This window comes from Struthio camelus, chromosome 6 (genome assembly GCF_040807025.1).
Source record: "Struthio camelus isolate bStrCam1 chromosome 6, bStrCam1.hap1, whole genome shotgun sequence".
NCBI lineage: Eukaryota > Metazoa > Chordata > Aves > Struthioniformes > Struthionidae > Struthio > Struthio camelus.
The window spans coordinates 44,227,377-44,253,742 of NC_090947.1; the positions used below are offsets into that span (position 1 = coordinate 44,227,377).

Consider the following 26,366-nt stretch of genomic DNA (forward strand, 5'->3'; position numbering starts at 1 on the left):
TTGCCTTTGTTTAAGTATTCACAATGAGGATGAAATGGGGCTGTCTTTTTTGCTAAATATCTGTTGTTTTCCAAGGTATCTGCCTCATGAATGCAGGTAACAAATACTAGTTGCACTTACGATGTTGTTTTTCTGCCAAAACGCTGTTATGTATCTTACAGCAAACAATATCCTAGTGGATCACAGCTGAAGTTTTTTTCCTGCTACAGAAAGCAGGTTTCTCTGTGGGGTTAAGCCTAACAGCAGCTCAGTCAGGGTCATACATCCCACAGTGTACATCCCACAGTCTCTTTACTACCACTAGTCAAGGCCCTGTGCTGATGCAGGACATCATTACTCATTACCCTGCCCTTGCACAGCTACAACAGACGATCAAAGATGATAAGTGGGACGCTTCTCCATATGAGGTTGCTGCAAATCTGACATGAAAAAGTAGGCGCAGAAAGCCTGGAACACAACAATTGATACTATTTACTAATGCATCATGGATTAAGATCCCAGTTTACCAGAACCTCCATAAACACAAAGCAACAAACAACGCTCTTTTTGTCCACAGAAATTACATCCTCGGTGTAAGACCAGAGACAGCAGATGGGAGAGCACCAGGAAACAATGAGATAATGCTGGCCAGTAGGATAAGCATTTGACTGGAGAATTCTGCAGCCAAGTACTAAAAGTGAACCTGAACTGTTACAACCAAAGGATGGTCAGGAACCAGCTCCTCAGCTGCTCTGATGTCACCACTTCATCCTCTCGAGCTGATGTGGGGTACTGTTCTGGAGCGAACGAAAAGTGCAGAGAAACTGAACCAAATCAGTCTGTCATGGCCTGGGTTGTGCGTGACAAAGCAGTAACAGAGCCTGTGGAGATAGCAGTGTAGTCAGTGCTACTGTTTGCTGAACTATGTAAATGAGATCTGATTTGTAAGTGAAGCAGCACTTCACTTTGGCTTGGAACTTACCTGTAATTATTTAAATTAATGATTTTATTTAAATGGCATCTTTTCAAGATTTTCAGGTTTTGACCTAATACCCAGGAAGCAAGAACTGAACGATACCCGTACCAGTGCTGTGAATGGTGTTGTTGTCAAACTTGATTCAAAAAGTGATGCAGCTCACTGTTAGTACTAACCTGCCTGTCATTCAAAGTGATGTCAGTGCCACCGGCTTACTGCTCTAGCCTTAAAAACTGACTGAAGTGAATAGGAAATACTAATGCTGTGAATCGGGGGAAAAAAAGGAGACCCTGGAAAAAGATCAATCCAGACATGAGAAAGGAGCACTAATTTCCTTAAAGGATTATCCCTCATAGAGGATTTTCTCTTTTACAAGGTTGAAAAACTTCCTATCTTTGTTTAAGCTCCATGGGGAGTATTCAGAAAAGCAAACTCTTGGAGAACTGTCTACATGGTCAGCAGGGGCAAGAGGAGGGGCTCTTCCAGGGCCTGATTTTGGGCACCTGTTTCAGCTTCACCTCTGACTCCTCCTTGGTGCATCTATTGACTACAGAGGAACTTGGAAGAGACTAAGCCTTTAAATACTTCTCCCGCCCACCTTCCAGTTCAGCAAAGTACTTAAGCTCATCATCTCCCTGCTTTGACAGTACATTTTAATACACAGCATTGGCACTACTTCAACAACCTGATCTTCCATTGGTGTAACTGCAACGGATATTCTCACGTGGCAAGAAAATGCCTAAAGCATGGTTGGCTTCCAAACAAAAAACTGCGGGTTGGTTTAAGGAAAAGAAGGAAAATGCACACGATATTGTGAACAACTCTTTTCTTTAATGCCTTAAAAATATAAAAGCTTTGCCTGCACATAAGACAAAAGAGCAAGTGTTCTGTATGTTTTGACAAAGTATTCTGATCGTTCTCATGTCACAAAACCAAGAACTAATTTAGAAAAAGAGTTCTTACAAGCCTAAATTAGGGGGACATTTGGAGCCCTACAAAGAAAGCAGAAAAAGTTAAACTTTTTTTTTTAAAAAAATACTAGGCTGTGCTACTGTGGACTGGCTTGGTCCCTAATTTTAATGAGAGAGGTGAAATTCTGTAAAGAGCATTCACGTTTAACAATAGTTGTTTAACCCCAGAAATGAAAGAGAAGGGCAAGACGGACAGATGGATACCATTCTGAAAGCTTTGTCAAGCCAAAATAACATGTATAAGGATGGGTTTTTTAACTACACACACACACACACACACACACACAGTGAGACCTGCCAAAATCTAATTATCTCTGTGCGTTGTATAGTACCTTGCAAAAGGGAAATTCAGTGCTCCAAGGCATTCAGCCTAGAAAGTAACTACTATTAACTAACTCTTCATTAGATTGTGAAGTTCTTACAAAGGTGGCAGACACTCCATATTTGAAACCTCTAATACTGGTCTCGAAAACGTAACTGGAAAGTATTAGTAAGGCAGAAGGGCATTTCTGTCCTCAATTATTATTAGTTTCATACAGAGGGAAAAAAAAAAAAAAAACGCTCCTGTTCAGAGTATCTATAACTGAAGATGACTTGGACTCTGCATCACTGTATTGGGCATAAGAACTGTAAAAGCAAAACCTGATTCAAAGTCTAAGTGCCCCAAGATTTTCACATCAAAACTTTGGATATACTCCCATGTTTAAATAACATACTGCCAAGGGTCACTGCAGGTACTATTACTGCTGTCAGTGAAAAAAACTGTACCGCTCCTGCGAAAACACACTCACTTATCATTTTCTTGTGTCAAGAACTTCTAGGGCCAACTTTTAAGGTCTTCCTCAGGATGTGAGACGCCTGTAAAATCAGTATGTGTTTCCTCTCCTCAAGCGTCAAAGCTCTACCTTCTTCGTGTGTCTCAGTGACAAGGACTTTCTTCTGCAGATAAAGGCAACAAAAAAAAGGCCGCTGTTTCTATTTCCAGTGGTCATCTCCTTGCACAAGGACACTGATGTAGTATTTCGTATTGGGTTGGCTTATCCAGCTTTGTCGGTCTGACTTCCTATGCTAATGATAACTCTTTAAATAGTCCTCTTTTCTCATCATGTCCCTAGAGACACAAAGATGATTTGCTTCCTGTTCTGAATTTAATTTGATATTTGGGGGAGATGTGAATTTTTTACCCTAACGTGCAGACTTCCACTGGGAGAAATGAGATCTGCGGTGATACAGGGCGCACAGCTTATACCAGTACAGTCTGTATTAGAAGCACAATGTGTAAAGAAAGGCTAAAGGTACAATGCTGTTTTTATTTGGAATAAGAAACTGCCCATGGCAAATATCTGGAGTGAACAAGCTTGGTTCTTGTTCAGTCAAGCGCTCTGAAATCCTATGAGAAATGTTACAGAACTGAAAACATCCTTATCTAGAGGTCCGAGTAACAGGGCTTCCCGATCGCCCTGCTGTCCTTCACTGGGAATCAGAGATGACCTGTTTTACTTGCAGCAGCCACGTGAACATGATCTTTCTAGCTGAATGTTTTGGCTTTGAATCTTTCTGCTTACTTCCTTTGTGAATTCAAAAATCTCAGAAGAATTTCCTATAATATCAATGTGAGTATCATAAGGAATAACCAAAACACATGGATAATGGGATTTTACAGTTTCACACGCCTGTTTATATTTCTGCTTTTCATCTCCGGTGTGCCCCTCAAGATAGATCCTTTCCTTACGTAAACTGTTATGAAGTTTTATAGACTGATTTTCAATTTCCTCTTTGACTCTTAAAACCTGTCTAGCGCCAGACCTACTTCTGGCATTCTCAAGATATACTGTAGTTATCTCACCATCAGTGATGTCAGAAATTACAACATCATAATTTACTAGGAATTTCTTTAAAAAAAAGTATTTCATGTAGTGGTATACATCTGTGTCAAGAACAACCACCTGTTTTTCTCCAGCTGGATCAGGAGTGAAATTACTTGTCTCCATGGAAAGTCTTTGTTGCTGGAGCCTCCTCTTTGGTCTCTGATGGGGCTTATTTTCTTGACTTTTGTCCTTCTCTGAAAGGGATTTTGCTTTTAATAAGAGAAAGTCCTTTAGCAATTTGATTGCTGGAAATGGCCCTTGAACAAAAATATGCCCATTGGACTGCAAATGACCAAAGCTCAGAGCTGTGATGTTCTTTTTAAGTTCTTGTATCAGATCTTCTAGAACAAATTGATCTTTGAAAATAGACATATTGAGGACAGATGTGACAGAGCCGAAGACCTAAAATTTTAAATTACAGAAGTTAAGTAATAGTTAACATTGCAATGGTTGTACAATTAGATAAATAATGAATGAGCTTACATTTTCACAGTAACGGGTTACTTTCAGAGGATAGTATCTGGACAGCCTCTTGTCTTCTAGTCGATGTTCATCCTTCTTTAGAACATTCTCTACAACTACAGAGAAAGTCAGATTCACTTGTTCTACAGTAAGATAATGTGCTGTTGCCAGTCTGATGGCTGGAACACTTCATAGGTGTTTTTTTCTTGATGTTTTCCCTAACCATTTTCCATACAAATAAACAGGCAATTTAATACTCTTGAATATTTAATATTTCATGCATCAGTAAAATTTTTCAGAGGAGAGAGATGGAAGCCTGTCGTCTTAGAATACTAATTGGCAGAGATTTAGTCCCAAAGGCCTGACTATAAAACTCATATCTGTTATGCAGGATATAAATTTATTCCTCAAACCAAACCAAACCAAACAAACAACACTTCGCATGAAGGCTGTTCAGAGTTATGACTGTTTCTGAACAGAAATAAAATCCTAAAACTTGACTGACCAAAAAAGAGGTGTTAGTCTTCCAGATACATAAAGTTCTTGTACCAGTAAGCAATTTGAAATGGTTTGTTTTAAGGTTAACATTCTATGGCTAATTCTTTGGGTGACAACTATGATTTCTATGGTTTATTAATTTAAATACCTTCTGGATCTTCAAAAGTTATATATGCAACTCCTTTTTTCATTGTCGGATATGTTACTTCTTCCACATCTCCACCGTTGTTCTTTGCCATTTGGAAATGAATCACCAGTATATCAGCCATGACATCATTGTTCAGAAGGCCATCCGGAACACCGGAGATGACAACCGTCCTTGCTGACTTAGCAGCTTGTCCTGTCGCCTGTGTAGAGACATGACACACTGTAAACACAGGTAGTACCAGTGACGTGTTTTACCATTAGCTCATTCTCTCCCATACAGGTCAACCAGATCCGCCCTGACAGCTACTGTGACTTCCATTCCTTTAGCACAAACTACATCCCCGATCAGCAGATAAATTAAGATGACTGCTGAGTCAGATTTTAATTTCAGAGAACGCCAGACTTCCCTCAGGCACACTTACATTACTGTAGAGTAAAAATGGCCTGATTCTGTAAGCAATTTACACCATTTCAGCATCTTCTTAAGTGAGAGCAGTAAAAATTACAACTACATTTAATAGCTTCTCAAATGAAGTGTTCAGTGTCACACTGTCAAGATTCTTTGCTCCACTTTGATTCTAATACTTAGAATTTTAAGAGAATGAAAATTGTTAATTGCATGTTCAGTTCAATAAGGATTGTCATTTCAGAATGGTAGGTCAGATTCAGATAGTCCTTCCTTGTTAAATTTGTGAGAGCTGGGATCTAGCATTATGCTCTGACTCATCTCTCTCCACTTACTAAATGGATAACGTTGTTAAACTGGAAGAACGTAATCCCAGTCATCTGAGATTTGCTGTGCGTAAAATAACTAAATACACACATGATTTTCATCAGAACCAAACCTCCCAATGTTGCAAACATGAAACCCATCCTCAGCAGGATTTGCATCTATGGCTTGTAAAGAAAAGCGAATTTTCCTTCCATTCTGTTTACACAGAAATAAACAGTAATACTGCACTGGGAATATCATAACAAAATTACTGAACACTGAGTAAATTTTGTAACACTTCATTGACTTTTTGGAAGAAAGCAAATAGTTTAGTATGTCTGCATAGAAGCATTTGTGGGAACAAACTGTCAGTAACTTCTGAGTGACTGTACTCAAGGTTAATTTTTTTTTCTAAACTCTTTAGACTTCTCTTACAAAGTTTCTTCTGGACCTGTGCTGCACAAAATATTAGGGCCAGCGCAGCAGCTAGAAAGCCTGCAAAATGTGCCATAGGAGACTAATTTTTCATTGACACGCATCCAAACCTTTGTGGACCACTGCTATAGTATTTCTGAAGGGACTGAGGAGAAAGAGTCAATGAGATAGCGTAACCATGCACTGCTTTTAATTCACAGAGACACGAGGCCTTCTTTTATCAGCCATCAAATTTGAAGAGCTGAGAGCTCAAACTATATTAGGTGCTTTTTTTTTCTGATGGTAACGTTCACCGGAATAGCAACTTTCTGTGCTAGTCAGACAGCACCAAGAGAAAACAAACAGGGTGATTCCAAGACGAAGAGTTTTATGCTGAGTTTTCAGTCGCGCTTCACGCAACCAACGTGTCCCCTGCAAGAGCGGGAGCCCTCAGCTGCCAGACGGGACCTCACAACCTTGCCAGCTGGTGTTTCGGAGCAACGCTAGGGTTAGGAAAAAAAGAAGGGAAAAAAAAAAGGAAACGCAGGAACGTACAGTTCATTTATGCTGAATCGTTTCTAGGGCGTGCGTTCAGCGGCTGGTGCTGCTGGGTCGAAACGCAGCCCCGCAGCAAGCGCCAAAGTGGAGAGAGGAGCTCCCTCGGTCTAGCGCTGGCTAGGGACATGGGCCCGCGGGCGTTCGCCATCTTCCTGGCACACCGTTTCCATGGAAAAGAGACTCTGGATGTGGGCTTTCGGCTCAGCAGGGGAGCCGAGCAGGCTGCCTGTCCCGCAGCTGCTAACTCCCCCGAGGGCCCTCTGGGGAGCGAGCGTATCCCACACGGCTCTGAAGGAGGCCCAGAGATAACTGAAGAGCTCGGCACTTTGTTAAGCCGTCTAAAGATTAAAAAGGAACATAAGCTAGAGGGTGAATGACGTTGTTGTTGTCGCCAGGACAGTGAAACGCTCCGTAAACACCGAAAAGGCGATTCAAAACAGACAGGAAGACGCCAAGAGATCGCGCCGGTTCACGCGCTGCTATAAATAAAAACCTAAAACATCAAGGTAAGCGGGAGGAAAAGCAGACCTGGCGTTAGCACTAAAGAACCGAAAGGCTGAGACAACAGCTGCCGTACGACCCAGGGCGGCTCCAGCCCGCCGCGTCACTTCACCTGAGGAATCGCATGGGGGAAGGGCGGCAACAACGCAGCCGCGCCGCCGCTCGCCACGCGAATATAAAGTTTTTAACAAACTGCGCAAAAGAGACGGGGGCGCCGCGCGCCCCCACACACCCCGCCCGCTTTCCCTTTTTTTGTTTTTTTTTTCTGGCAAAACCAGGCTTTCCGACGCGCCGACGCCCGCCTCCCAGGAGCACCGCGCCTTCTAGACGCTTCCCCTCGCCGCCCCGCCCCTGAGGCAGCCCCGGCTAACGCCCCGCGCCCCCCGCCGCCCCTACCCGCAGCCCCCGTCGCCCCGCAGACACTCGCCATGGCCGCGCCGCCCGCCCGCGTTTCGCTTCGCCGCGGGCCCCTCCCGCCGCGCCGCGGGCCCCGCCGGGAGCTGTAGTCCCGGGCGGGCCCTGCCGCCGCCGCCGACCCGCCCCGCCCCGCCTCGGGCGCGCTTGTTCCTCACAGAGCCGCGCTGCGCCGCCTGCTCCGTGTCCTGCCCGAAGGGCGACCGCGGCCCGCGCCCGCGCCCGCGCCCCTGACTCTTCTCTTCTCTTTTCAGGCTACGGTGGCGTCCAGCTTCGGCTGTTGCAGCCTTACGGTTTGGCCGCTCTGCCTGAAAGCAGCATCTACGCCAGTATTAAAAAGAAAATTAAAAAAAGCTCTTCTTCAAACTCCCAGTCAAAAAATAAATTCACTTAAGCAGGTACAAAAAGGATAGTATATTATTACAGGAAAGTTGAGAAATTCACAAATATAGATTGTCTTAACATTCATCATTAATCTCATCTTGATTTTAAGTTACTTGAAACCTCTCTCTTCTCACTAGTCGCACATGATATACGAGACCTTATGAAAACGTGAAGCCCTCTCCTTATTTTGAGGATTTACTTCTCAACGTTTATCAGGGAGGTATGGATACAATTCCAGCCTTTTCTTTATTTTTAAACCTTCATCAAATCTTTCCCCTCTTTCTTTTTAAGGCATTTGATCGTATCAGCTACTTAGTCTTAAAACCCAAAAGTTACAGGCAGGAGCGCCAGTCCCCAGGAGCGCTGCAGCCCTCCTCCCTGACCCCCTCCACAGCTGCCAGGGATCCATCCATGCCTTTGCATGCACTGAACAGTAAGAGGAGCTATACGCCCATGTATCTTTTTCCAGTATCTTCAAAATGAACTGTGGTGGTACTGGCCTTTTAGTTTCCTATATTAAACAATAAATATGGTTGATTAATTGCAAAATGGAGTTTATCTAGAATAATATCATCTGAGGTATACTTGCAGTGCTCTTCTTACACTAGAGTTTAAGTGCCTATTCCTTTCTTGCATACCGAGATCTCAAATGTTTTGAAATATTATTGTCATTGATGTTGGACCCATGCTACTTTGAAGATTACTGCTGCCAAACTGTTTCAGACCCCAAGGCAGCAAAACAGGTCACAGCAGAAAAGCAAAAATATCCACCTTTGGGGAAAATAATTCCTTCTCTTGCCTTTGCACTCCCATTTTATTGCAAAGATCTTTTAGAATGAGAACTGAGAGGATAAATGGGAAACAAAAGGAGTTTAAATGCTGAAAAAATAATTTACCCCAAGTTCTTCATTATGCCTTTTTCCAGCTGACTCCTCTATACCTATCCTTCTGGAGTTGGAAACCTGGCCAGTCACATGCAACAAAATACCTCAGACACAGCGTTCATCATTAGATTGTTTCCCCAGTACTGTTACAAAGCCACCTGTTTTAGATAAAGAATCATCTAAATTTGTAGCTAGCACCTGTAGTATTTTAAGTTAAGCAAAAACACTGAATACAAAACAAAGAAAAAAATATAACTGTAGAAACAAATACAAGAAAACCCAGCAAACCAGCCTATTAACTTGTAAGAAACTCAGCACAAGTTGGATCAGATCCTGGAGGAAGTATCAGCATTTCAACAGCTAAAAGCAGCATTACTGCATTTCTAGTAAGGTGCATTCGTGGCATTTGTGCACTCTTCCCCTTGTCCATTACAACCATCATATACAGAGTGAGTGAGCAAGTCTCCTTTTCCTATTGCCATTTCATCACTAATTTGTTGATGTAAATTTTAATGAAACTATAGAGTAATTGCTTTGAAGTATTTGAGGTGTGGTGGTACCCGCTAACCTAAGTGGGACTGGAGTTGTATCGGAGAGAGACTTTTTGAAGCTAAGGCACTTAAAAAGCAGATCTGTGAGGATACTTTTGAGTGGGGTTATGGCTGGCTCTCCTAACCAAAATTTAAGAAGGGATAGATCTATCCCCACTTTAGAGTGTATCACCTACCTAAAATTTGAAAGATACAAAATCTTCAAATTTGCAGAAAGAAATCTTATATTAAGTTTCAAGTGCTGGTAAAGGCCTTTTCCATGATCTTCATCAGGAATCTCTGGAAGCACAAGCAGTGATTTTCACTGAATTTCTCTGCTTAGTCAAATCAAAAAGGCAGGTAGTTCTTCAAGTATGAATTTCAGAACACTAAAGCACAATTATACAATAACTGTCGGCATAATTTCCCGTGCCTCTGAAGAAGCAAAAATTTCATGAGCTCTATCTACATCTACAGCTAGCATTAAGTATCCTCCTCAAAATAAGCCCATGTAACCCCCTTTGATACATATTTGATGTTCTCTATTTCCCCACCACCATTACTAGGCTTTTGAAAATGAATTTCAATCATGTCCTGCACACTTTCTTCATCATCTTCAGTCTCCTGAATTCCTTTCAGCAGAATGGTCTTCTTAGAAATCCCAGAGTAGATCTATTGAGGAAAGAAAACCAAAAGAACTTGTATTATGTATCAGCTGCTGCTTGTACATCGTAAGGAACTGACAGATACTGAAAATAAACATATCTCTGAGAAGCTATAGCTGTGATCTTTGATTACTTTTTAAGATTTTGGACACTGTGGTATATTTTTAATCACTGAAACTAACAGAAGTTCTGAACTCCACAGGCTGCGGAGTCTGGCAGGTAATGCATCTAGCCTCTAACTTGCGTCTCCTACACCACTTAATGCACACGCTGGATTTCTGATGATTCCAGTCGGTATCACTCAATCTAAATCAATGTCAACACACCTGCAAAGAACGCTGTCAAATCTCACAAATGCACATGCTTTAGTTAAAGGCCTGATTACATACAGTATACAATACTGACTTGATTACAATCTGTTCATAAAAAGTAAAAGACAAAGAATTTCAGTGAGAATATGATGATCAAGTAGAGCAGTTCCCAGAAAAGGGGACATTATTTTGGTTGAGTGATTGAATACAAAAGTGATTGAACAAATGTTTCCTAGAATAACACTAGAATAACCTCTGCTGACACAACGAGGCATCAGATTAGGGCTGAATATGACAGTATCTTGTGATTCGGAAATACATTGTTGTTGTGTCTACTATTAACCTACTTCACTTCATAAACAATTCAGTATCTGCCTCCCGCCTAGCGTAGACATTATGGTAAATAATGATGCAATCTGATCAAGGAAAAATAGGCACACCCTTTTAGAATGAATTACAGCTTTCACACTGAAAAGCGTTAAGATTATCAACAGCATATTGCAGGCTCCCACTTGCTATGAAGTTTCACGGTTTGAACGACAAGAAAGCTTCTGCAGTCCTCAGAACAGAAAATTCTGTCCATACCTTGCATTTCCCATATATTTGTTCTATTTACGTGGCAGCCCGAGTTAGATTCTTTTACCTGAAGCTTTTCCAAGCGCTCTTCTGTGCTTGCGGACACAGAAACCATATGGCACCTTCCATTTACAAAGAAAGGATATTTAGTATGTCTCACAGAGCTGCGAGCTGCTGTAATGGAGAACGAGAAAATGGGGAATGACATTAATATAATCTAAAATATATTTTTGTAATCACATCAAAGAGAAACTAATCTTTTTTTATACAGATTTAGAAACTAAATATGTGATAGCACATTTGTAGATTCCTTACACACAATATGAAAAAGTTTATCTGAAAACTGGAACTGTCATTTCCAGCAAAGCAAACTAATTAAATATCCACAAAAGCTTCTGAAATAAATATAAAGCAGCTGCATTAAATGGATGTGGCTCCACTGATCTTGGTAGAATTTCATACACTTAAACCAGAATGCCTAAAGTTAGGCAATCTGAATGCCTTTCTTAACTTCACTGTTGTGAATGAGAGCTAAAAATCAAACATATTTTCCTAATTTTCTCTTTCCAATATAAGCACCCAGGAATGCAGAGGAAAAATAGATTTTTGACAAAGTTAAAAAAGAAACAAAGCTCACAAGCTACATAAGGTCATGTTTGATCAAAAAGGAATGTGATGGAATACTACTATATTTACAGATGTGTGAGTGAACCCACAACCCTTCCTAGGGAGAGTAAAGTAGAAAAAGAATAATTTGCTGCATTCAGCGGTGAAGTTAACATAGAAAGGGTGTGAGGAAACGGACAATACGGCCTGTAACAAAATGGCTAACAAAATATTGCATACGGTACCTTCAGGTCTGAGGAACGTAATTACAGCTGTTCTAGACCTCTTGTCATATTTTACATTCTCTACTTCTCCTCCTCCATGTTCAGATTTGTAGAAATTCAGCTCTAATTTGTCTCTCATCCAATCATCAGGAATTGACAGCTCTGGTATTTCAGAAACGTTGATCTTCTTTCCAGAAATAGTGACATGGAGCTAACAAAAATAACTTGTTTGCGTTTTGTGACTGAAAGCCACCCACAAAAGTGAGCCTAAAGCTTTTTAAGTACTGCAAGTTTGTATTTTTGTAGTTCAATACTTCAGTCAATTACCTCAAATTTGATTCCCATTTCAAGTGTAAAAGGCTTCACTCTCACATCTGCCATTTTGCTGTCCAGGTTCACAGTATGCTTACCCATTTTTATCAGCCTCTGAGCAACTGTAAGGAAAAAAATCACTAGTTTTCAGATATGAAAAGCCTTGCGTAACCATTATGAAAATTAGACTGTCCCCCAATCTCGTAAGCAAAATCTCTTGTGGAATCAATAAAGGAGAAATAATAACAGTTAGGTATCCAAATCCCACTGTCTCTCTGTAAAATCCCTACACGTGTACCTCTGTAAAATCTGGCTGGTTATAGGCAACAGGTAAAATGTTTTACTATTTTCAGAATGAAAGTTGCTGTCAAAAGATGCTCTCTCTATATAAAATATTAATACTAGACTTTACACATCTCACTTAAAATTCTTGGATGAAAACCACATCATTACTGGCTGTAGAGAACGCCTATTAGATATGTTAGTTTCCAGTCAAAACAAATGATTCGGACACTAACCCTCTGTCTGCAATATACTTGCAAAACATAAGGCTGAGCTACCCGCCAAGCAGGCCCCGCCAGAGTGCCTGCGGGCTTTTTGCAGCCAGGCACTCTGGCTGTTCAAACAGCAAGCTCCTCAGGGAAACAGGCAAGTTCTAGACTGCTCTGTCCCTCCATCATCTCAGATCTACCCATCAGTGACGTTCATTTTATAATTAAAATATGCACCATACCTTCCTCATCTTCAAAAGTAAGCACTGCTTGGTTTTTATTCAGTTTGAATGGGATTTTTGTAGTTACATAAAAAGTACAGTGAGTATTCATATCTGGATAATCATCCTTTATGTCTTCCATCTGAATGAACTTCATTTTCATTTCTGCCACCTTTTTTTTAATCTTTTAGAATCAAGATAGAAAAAAAAGTCATTTATTATGTAACAGAAAAATGAACAGTACAGTCTCACTTTGAAGTGCGATACATGCAAGTTTAACAATCAAGCAGATTGAAGTTATTGCTCATAAAACAGGTACACCCCTTAACTAATACAATTGTGTGTGTCTATTTTGGGGATTTTTGTCTATGAAGTTTTTTGTTTTTCTGTTTTTATTAACTTTGAGCTTGGACTTGACCTTATACATAGAAAACCCCATGGACTTCAACTGAAGCTTTTATCTGCACAATTAGAATATTTTTGGTATGAAAAATTTGCAAAATGCAAGTATCGGAGCCATTCACGTTACCATTTAGATGTGCCTAATCTCATCACTGCTCTGCAGCAAAAGCAAGTCCGCTAATAGATAGCCTTGCATGTTATCATCTTAGTAAAACAGGTAGCAATATCCATGTATTTTATAACTAGGACAGGTTAAAAGTGTTCATGGAAATTTTTGGTTAGGAAAGGCTATTTTAATATCCTTGAGGGAGTTTCAAGTATCTCTTTCTCTACCTTTACGTAGTTATTTCAAAAGAAAAACCCTGTGTGGAAAAAAAGACAAGGAAAAAAAAAAAGTTTGTGTCAAGATAAAATAGCCCGAGCACTGAAAGCATTCCTGCCAACTATCTTCACAACTCTGAATTCAGCATGTTACCTAGAAGCCTGTTTTCCCTCTGTTCCCTCTATTCTTCCTAAAGATAATTCAGATACTGAAGGTAGCGCCCTGTTCATACCGAATTTCCCTCTAGAAAAGCCTTGTCCTGCCCAATGACTGTACTGAAAATTGACAACTCTTAAACTTAGAAATGTATTTTAGGAAGCTACAGTTAATACTGTTATACTATTAACATTAAATAACACTTGAATAGCACTTCAAGCTCTGAAGCAAAAGTCTGTATAAAAAACAAACGATCACAGTTTTTAAGTTACTGTAAATTTCCAAAACATTTAGTTGTGTTCCAATTCAGAATGAAACCAGATTTTTTAAAGCTGAAATTTCCAAAAGGGAAGTTCCAACGTCTGAACAGCTCAGAACCTACAGCAGTATGGCTAAAAAACCACTCTTGATTCTGAACATAAAACCTTTTAATATCAGTGATATTTAGTTGGCTGCAAATTGAGTTATTTCTGATTTGGAGGAATATGAGAGAGACTGATCAAGTCAAGCTCAAGGCAGGCTGTAGTAAATGCTACATTTGTCTTACAATGGACACATTCCCTTTCTTGCATGCTCTTATCCCAAGAAATATTAAATAAAAGTACTTGAAAATTACTAATGTTACACACATTTTTTATTCCAATGTTCTCCATTTAATCATTTTCTGATTTTCTTCACACTTCTCCTGTTCCCAGTATCTCACACTTTTGTATTTGTTTCCATATTCCTGGTCTTCCTCACATTATCTTGCCAGATGAAAGAAGAAAAGAAAACTTCGAGCTACATTTTCTATTGAAATCAATAGAGGCTGAAATGCTGAACAACTGGCCCAAGGAATCTAGAAGTGACAAAATAAAAATGTACCTTCTCAAAAGATTAATTGCAAAGTATTTCAGACATTACCTGACACGCCTGTGAAAGCAATGAGTTATTTGCTGCAAGGTCTTCTTTGAGCTCTTCAATCTCTCTCTTCAGCTCAGCATTTTCTTGATTTAGCAGATAGAGTTCTGCCTACAGTACAAAAAGTATTAAATGTAAAATTAAACATGTAGAAGATAAAAACTTTATTTCAGCAAAATCTATAGACATTATAAACTATGTTTCTACTTTTAATTATTTTCCTAGATTATGGCCACATGAGACATTTTTTGCACAGCTTTAACTGTACACAAGGTAAATTTACTCAGCAAGGAATAGTTTCTGTTGAAGCAAGTTACAGTAAGAAGGTTTCCAGAAATGAGGCATTAGTGTTTTCAAGCATATACAGCGTACCATAAATTATTGTCTACTGTGCATAGTTGCGTTAATTTCTCCTAAATGCAAGGTCAGAACCTACGTTAACACACACACACACACGCGCGCGCGCATTTTGTTATTTTTGTACCACACGTGATCTTAAATAACGGTTATTCCCTTCCTCCTGTCTGCAACATACTTCCTCTACATATAAAAAAAATCCTAAATGGGCATAAAGCCTATGTAACTAAATCTAGTATCTTCCGGATGGAGAACACAACAGAGGAGAAGAAAACAGAGCAGAAGTAATCAGCTCTAGCCATACACAATTAGAATATGTTTCCTTTAAAGCCATTAACCACTTAAAACATTTAGACCAGTTCCCATTAGCTGAAGATAATGTAAAACAAAGGCCAGATGCTGACAATGACCTCTTCTGGCTATAAAAATCAAAACAAGTATGACTGAAGAGCCAAAAAGAGCTCTCAGAAAATCTCATGCAGACCTGAATGGGTAGAACATTATCTATGCATTGGTAAAGTTACCTGCGCATATGAAGTTCCTCCGCACAAATAAAACTAAACATGTGAAAATAATAATGTCACAGTAAACTGATAACCAGTGATGAGACAAAATATGACTTGAAACAATAGTTTTAGAGGGATTTCAGAGAGAGGAGGGAAAAATAAGCAGTTATCGGGGGAGAGCGGGAGGAACGACTTTTTTCCAGGAGTTCAAAAAGGCAAAAGTCACATTAAAGTCAGAGGATCAGAATGAACACAAGGAACAAGGAGTGAAGGAGGCAGTGAGAACAGATGAACCAACAGCAGCAGATTCAAAGTTATATAGAATTCTGTAGATGAGGACAAAGAGTTTGAATTTCACAGCTGTTTTCTTCTGCTTGAGTTTCTCTCTGCAAATAAATAGCTTCTCATGAAATAAACAATCCCTGTCCATATTATTTCTTTGTACTTAGCCTATATTATAAGAGCTTGCAATATCAAAGCCGTAATTTCTCATTAGTGACTTACAGGCCAAACTAAACTTCACTGAAAAACCTTCTTGACGGTTCAAGAAAACTTCTCTTATTACGGAACCAACAACTGCATGATGACACGCTGAGGTAGTAATTACCATACAGTTCTAGAAAGAAGAGCCATCTGGCTCTGGCTCTTGACAAACTAGCTTCAAGCTTTCCTAGTTCACAGTGACTGAAGAAACGCTACTTCTCTTGCATACTGTAACATTTTGTAAGGCTTACTGGGATTTAGGCAAGCTGTAGAGCAAAAGAAGCAACCAATTAAATGTTATTTGCGTCACACAACCCTGAAAATTATCTGTAAGCGGAGAATCTTGGAAAACCAATTTTGTCAATCATCATTTTCTACACAAGATGAGTCTAGGTTTTGCCTTCACTCTACCAACATTACTGTAAGATTCTTTTTTATTGCACTGGTTCTTAATTTGCCATTGAAAAATTATGTGTAAAATATTCTAGTCATACAGACTGCAAATTGGTAAAGCTGTTTAAACTGAAAGGGAAATACTACGCTCATTTTCTCTAATCAACACCTCCTTCACCCTTCCACAAACATTGACAGCTATGAGTAAGCTTTCTCCATACCTCATAGCTTTCCCTAGACATAACGCTTTCCTTATGCTGTTTCTCTTGCAAGTCTTTTAGCTTTGTCAGCTCATCCTGTGCTTTAACGTGTTCTTCATCAGCACTCAATTTACAAAGGAGAAGATCAGCTTTTGCTTTCTCAGCTTTTTCAACTCTTTCCTGGAAAAGAAAAAGAGTTTTAGATTTTTGCATGAGAACCAACAAAACCTGAGGTAAACCCTATTTATTTATTTTAATTCCCCTAAGGGATAATAGATATTTCACTTAGACATACAAGCGTAGTTTACCACTGAGGTCAATACAAACATGTACCACTGAAGATGGAAAAACAAGTTAGACGAGCATCTGCTATAATGGAGGCAGAGGTGATTTTCTTCAGAAGGATGGACTAATGGTCTTCCAAGGCGTATGTAAGCTTGTTTCCATTATTCTATGCACTTTACAGAACTTGCCTTCCATTTTTCCAGTTCTTCTTTAAGACTTTCCATTTCATCTGTTGATGGGCCAGAAGGGTCAGTGGTTTTCACACTCTGGAGAGAAAAGAGGCAAATACAGTCTTTGTTCGCTTGTTTTTAAATAGGGAATAAATAACTGAGACACGCCAAACAGTGTTCAGATTAAAAGAACAAACACCTTGCAGTTGGATGAAGCGTTTTACCATGGTAATTTTCAATGTATCAGCATTAATGACAGTCCAATATATTTTGCCTGTGTGCCCATTTACTGTTTCTCTCCAATTGTGCAGGCAAGATATGTGGCAACTTAAACATTTTGAGGGACTCATTTAACTTCATAATTAGACCTTGCTAGCATCTGCATGCCAGAGGACAGCATATACCACACAATCTCTCTTAATACATTCTGACAGTTTGAGCAATTCATTTCACTATTTTTTATGGCTGGATGGGGCAAAAATCTAAGAAACCCAACACTAGTCAGTAATTATTTATTAACTAGCCAACTGAAAGTATTCATAGGCTGATATTTTGATAAATCATAGAAGCAAATTATGCATGTTTTTCCAAAAGGAACGAAAGGAACTAAGATCCCCAGCCCGACAAGGGTTTATCTGTATGCTCTCTCAGCAGTTCCTGTAAGTCAACGTACAAAGTATACACAAATCTAAGGAGAAAAATTTGCTCACTTTTTTTTTTTTTTTTACAAGCTCGTAGAGATTGCACGATAAAAGGTAACATCAAGTGGGAGAAAGGTGATAAAAGTAGTATTTCAGAATTAAAGTACATCAGGGTAGAAGTTCACAAGCACAGGAAAACTGGATAAAGCCCCAAAAAAGAAAAAGTCTTCTTTGTTCTGTTTTGTTTCTATGGCTGCAATATTCTGCAGAATAAAAAAAAAAAATCCAAAGAGACCTGCTGAAACAATCCCTCCCTTTTACATAAGATTACGTAAAACTTGAATGTGAATCATGAAATTTAGGCATGGAAAAGACCTATTAGATAATCTAAGCAATTTGCTTGGTAATGCTGGGTTTTTACTCATAAATAAATAAATAAAAGTAAACGTTTCCACTACTTTGTCCAGTTTCAAATGCCTATTAAGCAACACGGAAATCCACATCTACATAGAACTTAAAACCGGAAAAAAATTCCTTCACCCAAGGGATTAAGTGTAGGAAAACAGACGGATGTACATGCTACAACTGGAAAGTCCTTCTTACTGCAAAATGTTCTAAGACAACAGTTTTCAACCCACAAGAAAACAAAAGAAGAAAAAAAAAGAAAACACAAGAAATCCCTGGAAAAGTCCCATCCAGACTACTTGCCATGCTGCAAGAACTGGATGAAGGGAGGCATTGGGAAAGAGGAAATTCCTTTATAAAATCTCTAGAGAGACAGATCAGCAAGTGAGGTAGAAAAGGAAAGAGCTCACAAAATCTGGAATGGGGCTCTCCCTAGAGAAACGGGAGCCAGCTGCAAGGGAAAGGATGTGGGGAGACCCTGCTAGAACCTGAGGCAAAAGGTTTGGGGAAAGACTTTTATATTGGACAAATGACACGTGGAACTTGTTGGGGGAGAGGGGAAGGCAGAGGACAGGAACGAGAAATGTCCAAAGGATTCAAGGGTGGAAGAAGATGATGCAACTTTGAAAGCCTCAGAACCACCATCCTTGCAGCCCAAACATGTATCTTCACTGCAAGATCCTGCTGTCAAATACAGGTGCTTTCAGGCAGGAAATACTTCAGGAAATACTTACAAAACCACTATCTTTTAACGAACCTGGTGGACTTGTTGAATCCATTGAAATCTGAGGGAACAGAAAACAAGAAATTAGAACATTGAGAGCATTGGCTCTTTTTGTAGCAGAACACTCCAGAACGGAATACCAGAAGCTGTGCTTGGCACAACTTCATGTTTTTCAGACCTGAAAATCAGGCATGTGCGCTAACGTGGTCTAACGCGGCGCCTCAGGAGCGGCCCGGCCCGGCTCCCGCCCGCCTCGGGCACCCAGCTCGCCTCCCCCCGGGCCCTCCCGGCCCGGCCCGGCCCCCACCTGCCCCGGGCACCCAGCTCGCCTCCCCCCGGGCCCTCCCGGCCCGGCCCGGCCCCCACCTGCCCCGGGCACCCAGCTCGCCTCCCCCCGGGCCCTCCCGGCCCGGCCCGGCCCCCACCTGCCCCGGGCACCCAGCTCGCCTCCCCCCGGGCCCTCTCGGCTCGGCCCGGCTCCGCCACCTTTCGCTTTCGCTTTCCCCGCTGGCGAAGGAGGGGCTGGCGGCGACCCCCCCCCCCGCCTCCGGCCGTGTCGCACTTACGACGCGCGGGTCCCGGGGCGTCCGGCGGCGGCTGCCCGCGGGCGGCACCGCTCCCCTTCCTCGAAATCACGCGGAGGAAGGTGCGGCTTTCCTCCGCCTCAGCGCAGGGTGGCGCGGCCAGACCTCCCCGCCGAGGGACGGCGCTTGGCCGGCACCTTCGCCCCCCCGGCGGAGCCGCCGCCTCCCGGTGTCCCCGAGAAACAACCCCGCTTCCGGGAAACAGCGCTCTGCGGGAAGGGTGAAAATCGGCGGGGGAGGGGGCGGGTTTGAGAAGGCTTTCGCGTTGTTCTCCGTCAAGGATGCGGATCTGCCCTCGTCGTCCTTCCATATTTACTCTCTCTTTTCTTTTTTCCCCTCCCCCCTTCCCACTTGTAATTTGGCTGGAAACTTTAGGTCCGGCCTCAAGTATTTTATAAGCAGCCAAACGACTAAAGCTAGGCGCCCTCAGGCTAAGTTTTGTTGGATTCGTTTGGTGCGTTGTTGTTCTCCGGGGTCACCTGCTCCTGTTCTCAAGGACCAGGTCACCGGGCTGTGGCACAAGGCCAGCATTCAGTGACAGAAATACCCGGTGCTGAGGCAGGGGCCGTGCTCAAACTGCCACTTCCACAAAGCTCAGACCTGTGAAGACTGAGAAGCAGGTGGTGGCCCTGGGCTGGCAGGAGCCCAACATGCATTCCCTTGGTCGGGGGGGGGGGGGGAAGTACCTGCCATCTTAGGGGTATCCACCATCTTGGGGTATCCACCATCTTGGGGGTAGCCGCCATCTTGGGGTATCCACCATCTTGGGGGTAGCCGCTGTCTGGGACCTCAGGGGTGAGTTGGGTCCCCGGGGCAGAGCGGTGGCTGTGATCTGTCGCCAAGCAGAGGGCCTCGGCCCCCTTCCTAAAGGAACACGGTGGTTTTATGAAGCCTTTGGTGTTTGAATCTTCCCTTCGCATAAAAAGGATCAATGGCAGAGGCACCTAGAACTGGGTAACAAGTCACTGACAGTCTACGGGCAGCGCCAGCTTTGTTCTGCGGTGACTGTTTAAGGCTGCAGTCTCGTAGCTGCCTCAAGTTTGCCTGTATCTGCTGTGCTCCACCACATGAACCCGCTGCATCCTTTGGCAGGCCGTCACGTTCATTTGGTGAGTTGGACTAGAGCATCAGTCTGCTGGAAAACTGCCTCCCTTTCTCCCTCAAAAAAAATCAGTCTTTGGCCAGATCAGTTCCCAGATCTGTGAGTGCACAGCTGCTAGTGCCACCACAAATGCGCATTCATTTTCTAAAGAGAAAACAGAGCAGGGAACAGCTTCTTAAAGGGAAGAAGGCTTAGATTTCCATGATGACCCAGTTTGAGGAAGAGAAAGCACTGGCTCCCCTTTGAGGGGGAGGGTAAGGGCTTTGGGTAGTGAATGATTCTTCTTCATGTAGGTAACCAGAGAGTCGCCTGTGAATCCGGAGAGGGGTGACATGACTCACTTCGTTGCGCAGATCATGTCAACGGCTGGACAGACTGGCCTTGCTGTGAGAGTTGTCAGGTGGCAGATACACAGTGTGTGCGCTTAAGGATGGGTAAGTGTAAGAGTAGCACCGCAAGTGTCATTCATTAATAGCTGTTGGATTCAGGAGCGCACAACGCATCCAAGATTGTACCCAGCCAGTCTGGCACAGCTGACTGAATTCAAGACTGTAAACAGCCGTTTAGAGACGCATTGTAGAGGTGTTGCAGTCATGAACCAAATTTGGGTAATGTCTATATCCAAGAAAAAAATGAATGCATACTGCTTGCAGAAATATACGAGCAGGTGCCCTTTAAGAATAAATTGCTTCATCTTTTAAATGTTACCCTCAAAATTGCAACCAGACTTGTACTTATTGGCCGTACCGTTTGTATGCTTAGCAAGCAATCAGCACTGACTGTTAGAAAAAATTAATCCCCAGAAATTCAAAATATGCTAAATGAGTTGGACAAAAAATAGAAGCTGATTTTGTCAGTTACTGAAAATGGATTTCTATTTTCAGGGAAAAGCAGAAAGAGCTGTGTAGCAGTGAAGCCTTGTAGCATGGAATTGGTTGGGCTCTGCATATGCACTTGAGGAAAGCTGCACAAGAACAGCCAGGTCAGGGTCTTCAGAACTTCTGCTTTCATTGGCTGCACCAAGGAAATCTTGAATTATACCCTGCTTGGATACCAGTCACCCTGTGCCATTGAATTCATTGGGAGTTTTACCCATGAGGTAATTATTATTAAGGTAGTTTCAAATTTCCTTCTCTATTTTTTTAAGATAAATGCATGAAAATATGACCCTACATTCATGAGACTTTTTTAAAAATTATTTTTCAGATATTTTTCTGCCTTGACAATGGATAACAATGTTTACTATTGCTTTGTAAACACAAAGTTGGTTACTAATGAGATGAGTAAAAGGGAGAGGCTTAGCTGGAGGTGATTATGTTATGATCTAAGTACATCAGATTTCAGATTTAAATGTCAGAGTGGTATTGGCAGGCTGTTCTCCATGAACAGTGGTCATGTTGGGAAGTCACTGCTGATCTGAAAGAGCTTTATTTCACTAAACTCCAGGGAATGCAGTAAAGTCAATCTGTTTACATGGCATTCTGCTCAGGGATTTGAGCAGAACAATGTGTTTGTGCTTGTTTTGGGAAGGATGTTGGAGACACTAAACTGGACCGTGTCCCTTAACTGAAATTGAGTTGGCCTGGAGTTGATTTGTTAATTAATTTCTATGCGTTGTGAATTTATAGTGTCAACCACATGTGAATCAGAGAAAAGTAATGGTTTCACAACTCTGAAAAGTCTAGCTAAAGGGGAGAATCAAGGAGTAAAACACAACATAGAGTACAAGAAGCTCTGAAACTCTCAGGGTTTCTCTGAGCAGTCTGCATTGATACCAAACTTGTTCTTTAGAAGTCTGAAATACTCTTAATAAACCTAGGAATCAGAACTGGAAACTTTAAAACAAACAAAAAAAAAGTCTACCCTTCTGGCAGCGCAGGATTTGGACTCATCTACAGAAGGAAGTACTCAAATTAAGCTGAAAGAAGGTTAACAGCCATAAGCTTACCTTTTATTTATATCAAAAACAATTTGACCGTACCTCAGCATATGGACAATAGTCCTTAAGAATCTTGTGGCATTATCTTCAGAGGTAGAGGATTTTGGTTCCTTTTAAAGTTAGATTAGAGCCAAAGAGAGAGGTAAGTGGAATTTAAGTGCTTAAATCATAACTACGATCCTGAAAACCCTTTTCAGTGCCTGTCTAATCCTTGCACGATTCTGGCTACAAAGGAGCCTAGTTCTCCAGACAGATCTTGTAGCATCTTAATGTTGGCAGCTTTGAGTACCTTAACTTGGTAATGCTCAGAAGCCAGATTCAGTCATTAAAGTGTTCCGATGGCAGGTATGGTACTTTGATACTTTGATGAGACATATTTTACAGCTATCTGACGTGTCTTATTCTTTCTTTTAAAACCTGGCCAACAGAGGCACAGTGATGCCTTCCCTGCTTATACTTGAGATTTACAAATCTTGGAAAAGTGTGCATGCTTTTGTAGATTATTAGTGCCTGGAAAGAAGAAATTTCAGTCCTTCCTAAGGACCTTCTCATGCATTCTGTGCGCACGCTAGTACACAAATACATTCCTTAAGAAGCAGGGTACACAGTCGTGATTCCTATGTTTCAAACCTTTTTTTTTTCATACTCTTTGAGAGTTTTCACAGCCCCTCTCCAGTGAACATAGATGTCTCAATCCTTTCCACTTCTTCCAACAGCTAGGCTGTCTAACAGGAACGATGGTTCCTGTTCAACGTCCTGTATAGTGATCTGTACTCAGTTATTGAAAAAAAAAAAGAACCCTACAGACCCTGAGCAAACAGAGAGGTCTTTTTTCCATCCTTGGTACAACACCAGGCCCTGGAGGGGAACTGATCTGAAACTTATTTTTATTGTGTTTTTGGTAGCTGCAGGTGATACCGTATGCAGTGTGCTGTCTGCTAAGCAGCATCAAAAATCATCATGCTGATTGTTCTGAATGTCATTGCTGAGATACCAAAGTCTGTACTTCCTAGAACTTTGGTTTCAAAGAGAATTCAAGGACACGCAGATGGTGGTGTCTCTAAAGAAACTATCCCATCTACTCCGACCATTCGTTTCTCCCCTCCTCTGCCCTGAGTAAGTATTTGTGCAGCCATGTGACTGCCTAGATTGGGAAATGAGCCAGCTAAAAAAACAACCTTGAAAAAAAAGTTATTTTTTAGCTGGATTATTTCTCCAAACCAGTTCATCCTGTGGTGAAAAAACAGTATGCTGTCCCAGGAGGAGGATGACATGGAGCAAGGTCAGTGGGCTCAGTGGGAGGTGAATGACAGCTTATTTCAGTGGTGCTACCAGCATAACATGACTTAAAGCACTGATAACAGCCTCGTGCTCTGTAGATACAGCATATGGAGCCTCAGTGCCAGAGAGAAGGCTCCAGATTTTGTTTCACGGGACCTAAATTTTAGGCATTCCAACATGTAAGTCCTTTTTTTCTGTTCTAGCAAGGCAACAGACAGAAACGTTCCTGAGAATGAACATATCAGCACTTTTGGATGTCAAATATCTGCCTGTTATAAAAGTACAAGTCCATTTCCAACAGAGAGTTATGAAATAAATAGTCTATAGTAATCTACATTATTTACAGGAAAGATTCTGAAATGTGTTTGAAATGATTTGGGAGTATTTCAGCTTTCCTAAGATGTGTGTCCCAGAACAGTACTATGAGGCAACATAGTGGTTTCATAAATAATCCTAGTACAACCACTAGAAAGCAAACAATGAAGAAGAAATCATCTAGCATACGTGGTGTTAGGCTTGAATCGTATTCCAGTTCTTTGGCTAGAAATCAACTGCATGTTAATGGAATACTTTTTTTCAAATAAAGTTGTTAGCGCTTTAGTGAGGATCATCAGTTTTTAAAGGCAGAATAAATTCTAGCATGCAAGCTATTTTACGCTGACTGATCACAAATGAGAAGGGAAGAGTAGGAGAGGGGCTAGAGGGGATGGCCTTGTCAGTAGTATTAACCTGCGCTTTTTTCTTTGAGGAATGAATTGAAATTGCTTGTTTATATTCCTTGGGCATAAAAAAAAACGCCTCTGAAAATCCCAGGTGTGGCTAGGGATGGATTGACCACTGGACACGGCGTAGAATTAACTGCAGGGTACAGTGTATCATGGATGTGTCTCTGGCCTGAATGACAGATTCTGAAACTGTCCATATGAAAAACACATCTTTTCTGTTTCTTGCCAAACGTTATAGTCAGCAGGATTTATTCATGCCTCCACTGAATATTTTACATCAGTAATCTTTTGGGGGATGTTTTAATAAGTGCTTTCGTCTCTGGAAATGCTTTTTGGAAAAGATTGTGAGTTTTTTCCCTTTTTTAATTTCCAAAAAGTATTTAATGCATGCCATGCTTCATTAAGAAACAGAGAGTGTAAAGAAAATCCTGTCTTAAATAGAAACCTGTGGTACAGCTGAGATAAATTAAAAAGTCAATGTGTGTAAGTTAAAGTATGGCAACTGCTGATGTGGAGGATATCTCTGAGAAGTAAAGTAATCTCAGTATTATGCACTTTTGGCCTTGAAAGATTCCTGGAAAAACTTGGAATTTTTAAATGCTGAAGGAAGGTCACTTTGCCTGGAAAACTATGCACAGGAATTTAATAGATTAAGTTATGTTTCTTAACAGCACTGTTTTGGGCAGTTCATCTCAATCCCCAATGCAGACAAGCACAAGGGTGCTTGGCAAACCAGTATTCCAAGTGTTATCTTCTATAAGCTTTAACCAACCTAACTTAATCAGCACAATTATTAAGAATGTAAAAATGAAAAGCGCACATTTTTAGAGAATGCAACTTCTCTTTCCATCTTCTACCTCTATCCTTAACCCTTTTGGCAGAGCCCAAGTTGCTGAATAGACTGCCAGCAGATATTTGCATGTAATTTGTTTTCTTTTACCCTTTTATTGAAACCCCCGGTGTGAAGCCAAGTAATGGATCAGGTTATGGCTGTTTCAGATTAATTCTCCTGTGGAAATCGCACTTACCTTCTCCGTAAAGATATTTCCACAGGCAGGCCCTCTCCAGGGAATAGATGGAAGATTTCGTGTGCTGTTTTTTCAAATTACCCAGGATTTAATTATTTTGGATGAACTTAGATTTCAATTACTCCCTGTGTTATTATGCTTGTATGGAGCTCTTTTGAAGATACAGACAGACACTACAGCTGCTAACCCAGCTCATTTCCAAAGAAGTGTTACTAACTAAGGCCTCTCAGTCTAGTTTTTTGGAGGGTTTTTTGAACTGTTATTTTTGTATGTCGCTGATTCTGGCTGAAGATGTTTTGCTGACTCCAGTTTTTAAATAAATGGCTCATACTCTGTGATACTCTGTTTCATATCTGACAAACGATCATGATTACATCTTAAATCAACATTAAAAATGTATAGTTCAGTGTAATTCACAGCTGAAGACAGCATTAGAATACAGTGTGCAGGTATATTTTCATTATTATTTACTCACAGGAAAATGCAGTTCTATGGAGGAGAAAATTGTCAATACCTTTGGGTAAAAAACTGTCGTGACAAGTAAGAAAATATATTGAAGGAACTGACATATTTTGTTTCAGCTCTGTCAAAATGAAACCCTTTGATTGTATTAATTTCAGACATTTTGGAAAATAGCCATATTTCATAATAAAAATATTTAAAACCTGAAATGAAAATGAAGTTCTTTAAATCGAACAAAATAAGAAACTTGACCCAAAGTTGTTTTGGTTGTTTCACTAAAAAAAAACCACTTTTTATTTTGAAATAACAGATTTTTTTTTTTAATTTTTTCTTCTTTATGTTTGGCCAGCAAATTTAAAATTCATCTGTTTTATTGCTTTAGTTGGATCATTGAACAAATGTTTCTCAGTAATTAGCTTTCCCAGCACCAATGTACAGGCAATAGCTGTCTTGCGTCAGTGTAGGATATTCGACATACAGTAAAGTTTGAGTAAGACTTATATCATCCCGGCTTTTTGGGAACGATGAGTCATTCAGCAGTATGGCTTTGTTAGAGTGCTCTGAATTTGGTGTATTGATTTTTGGTTAGATGCAGCT

General features: G+C 40.9%; 3 protein-coding genes and 1 long non-coding RNA gene across 10 annotated transcripts in view; 2 read left to right on the forward strand and 2 right to left on the reverse strand.

Annotated features, from left to right (window-relative positions):
• Positions 1-1,766: 1,766 nt before the first annotated feature.
• RBM43 (RNA binding motif protein 43) lies at positions 1,767-7,584 on the reverse strand. 3 transcript variants are annotated; one of them, XM_068949381.1, is made up of 5 exons: positions 7,514-7,584; positions 4,903-5,101; positions 4,278-4,372; positions 3,873-4,196; positions 1,767-2,865 (listed from the first exon to the last, which is right to left on the reverse strand). In XM_068949381.1, exons 1-5 carry the CDS (start codon positions 7,514-7,516, stop codon positions 2,734-2,736), a joined length of 753 nt encoding a protein of 250 aa, XP_068805482.1. In that variant the 5' UTR covers positions 7,517-7,584; the 3' UTR covers positions 1,767-2,733. The 3 variants fall into 3 exon arrangements, with proteins under 3 accessions (XP_068805482.1, XP_068805481.1, XP_009664789.1); XM_068949380.1 differs by having other exon boundaries at positions 1,767-4,196; XM_009666494.2 differs by lacking the exon at positions 7,514-7,584 and adding an exon at positions 6,583-6,799 and having other exon boundaries at positions 1,767-4,196.
• Positions 7,585-7,895: 311 nt separating this feature from the next.
• On the reverse strand, positions 7,896-19,688 carry NMI (N-myc and STAT interactor). 5 transcript variants are annotated; one of them, XM_068949379.1, is made up of 10 exons: positions 19,135-19,688; positions 18,659-18,709; positions 16,897-16,974; positions 16,445-16,603; positions 14,488-14,595; positions 12,726-12,888; positions 12,008-12,114; positions 11,702-11,891; positions 10,918-11,024; positions 7,896-9,970 (listed from the first exon to the last, which is right to left on the reverse strand). In XM_068949379.1, exons 1-10 carry the CDS (start codon positions 19,540-19,542, stop codon positions 9,782-9,784), a joined length of 1,560 nt encoding a protein of 519 aa, XP_068805480.1. In that variant the 5' UTR covers positions 19,543-19,688; the 3' UTR covers positions 7,896-9,781. The 5 variants fall into 5 exon arrangements, with proteins under 5 accessions (XP_068805480.1, XP_068805476.1, XP_068805477.1 ...); XM_068949375.1 differs by having other exon boundaries at positions 19,215-19,552; XM_068949376.1 differs by having other exon boundaries at positions 19,074-19,160.
• Positions 19,689-21,302: 1,614 nt separating this feature from the next.
• TNFAIP6 (TNF alpha induced protein 6) overlaps positions 21,303-26,366 on the forward strand; it is a 33,211-nt gene continuing 28,147 nt past the window's right edge. The window contains exon 1 of the mRNA XM_009666498.2: positions 21,303-21,433. Within this exon, the coding sequence (XP_009664793.2) occupies positions 21,429-21,433 (5 nt within the window). The 5' untranslated portion in view covers positions 21,303-21,428. The remainder of the gene's footprint in view (positions 21,434-26,366) is intronic.
• Positions 23,269-23,853, forward strand: LOC138067681 (uncharacterized). Its single transcript, XR_011142013.1, has 3 exons — positions 23,269-23,389; positions 23,498-23,555; positions 23,758-23,853. It is a non-coding gene; the product is annotated as an uncharacterized lncRNA (long non-coding RNA).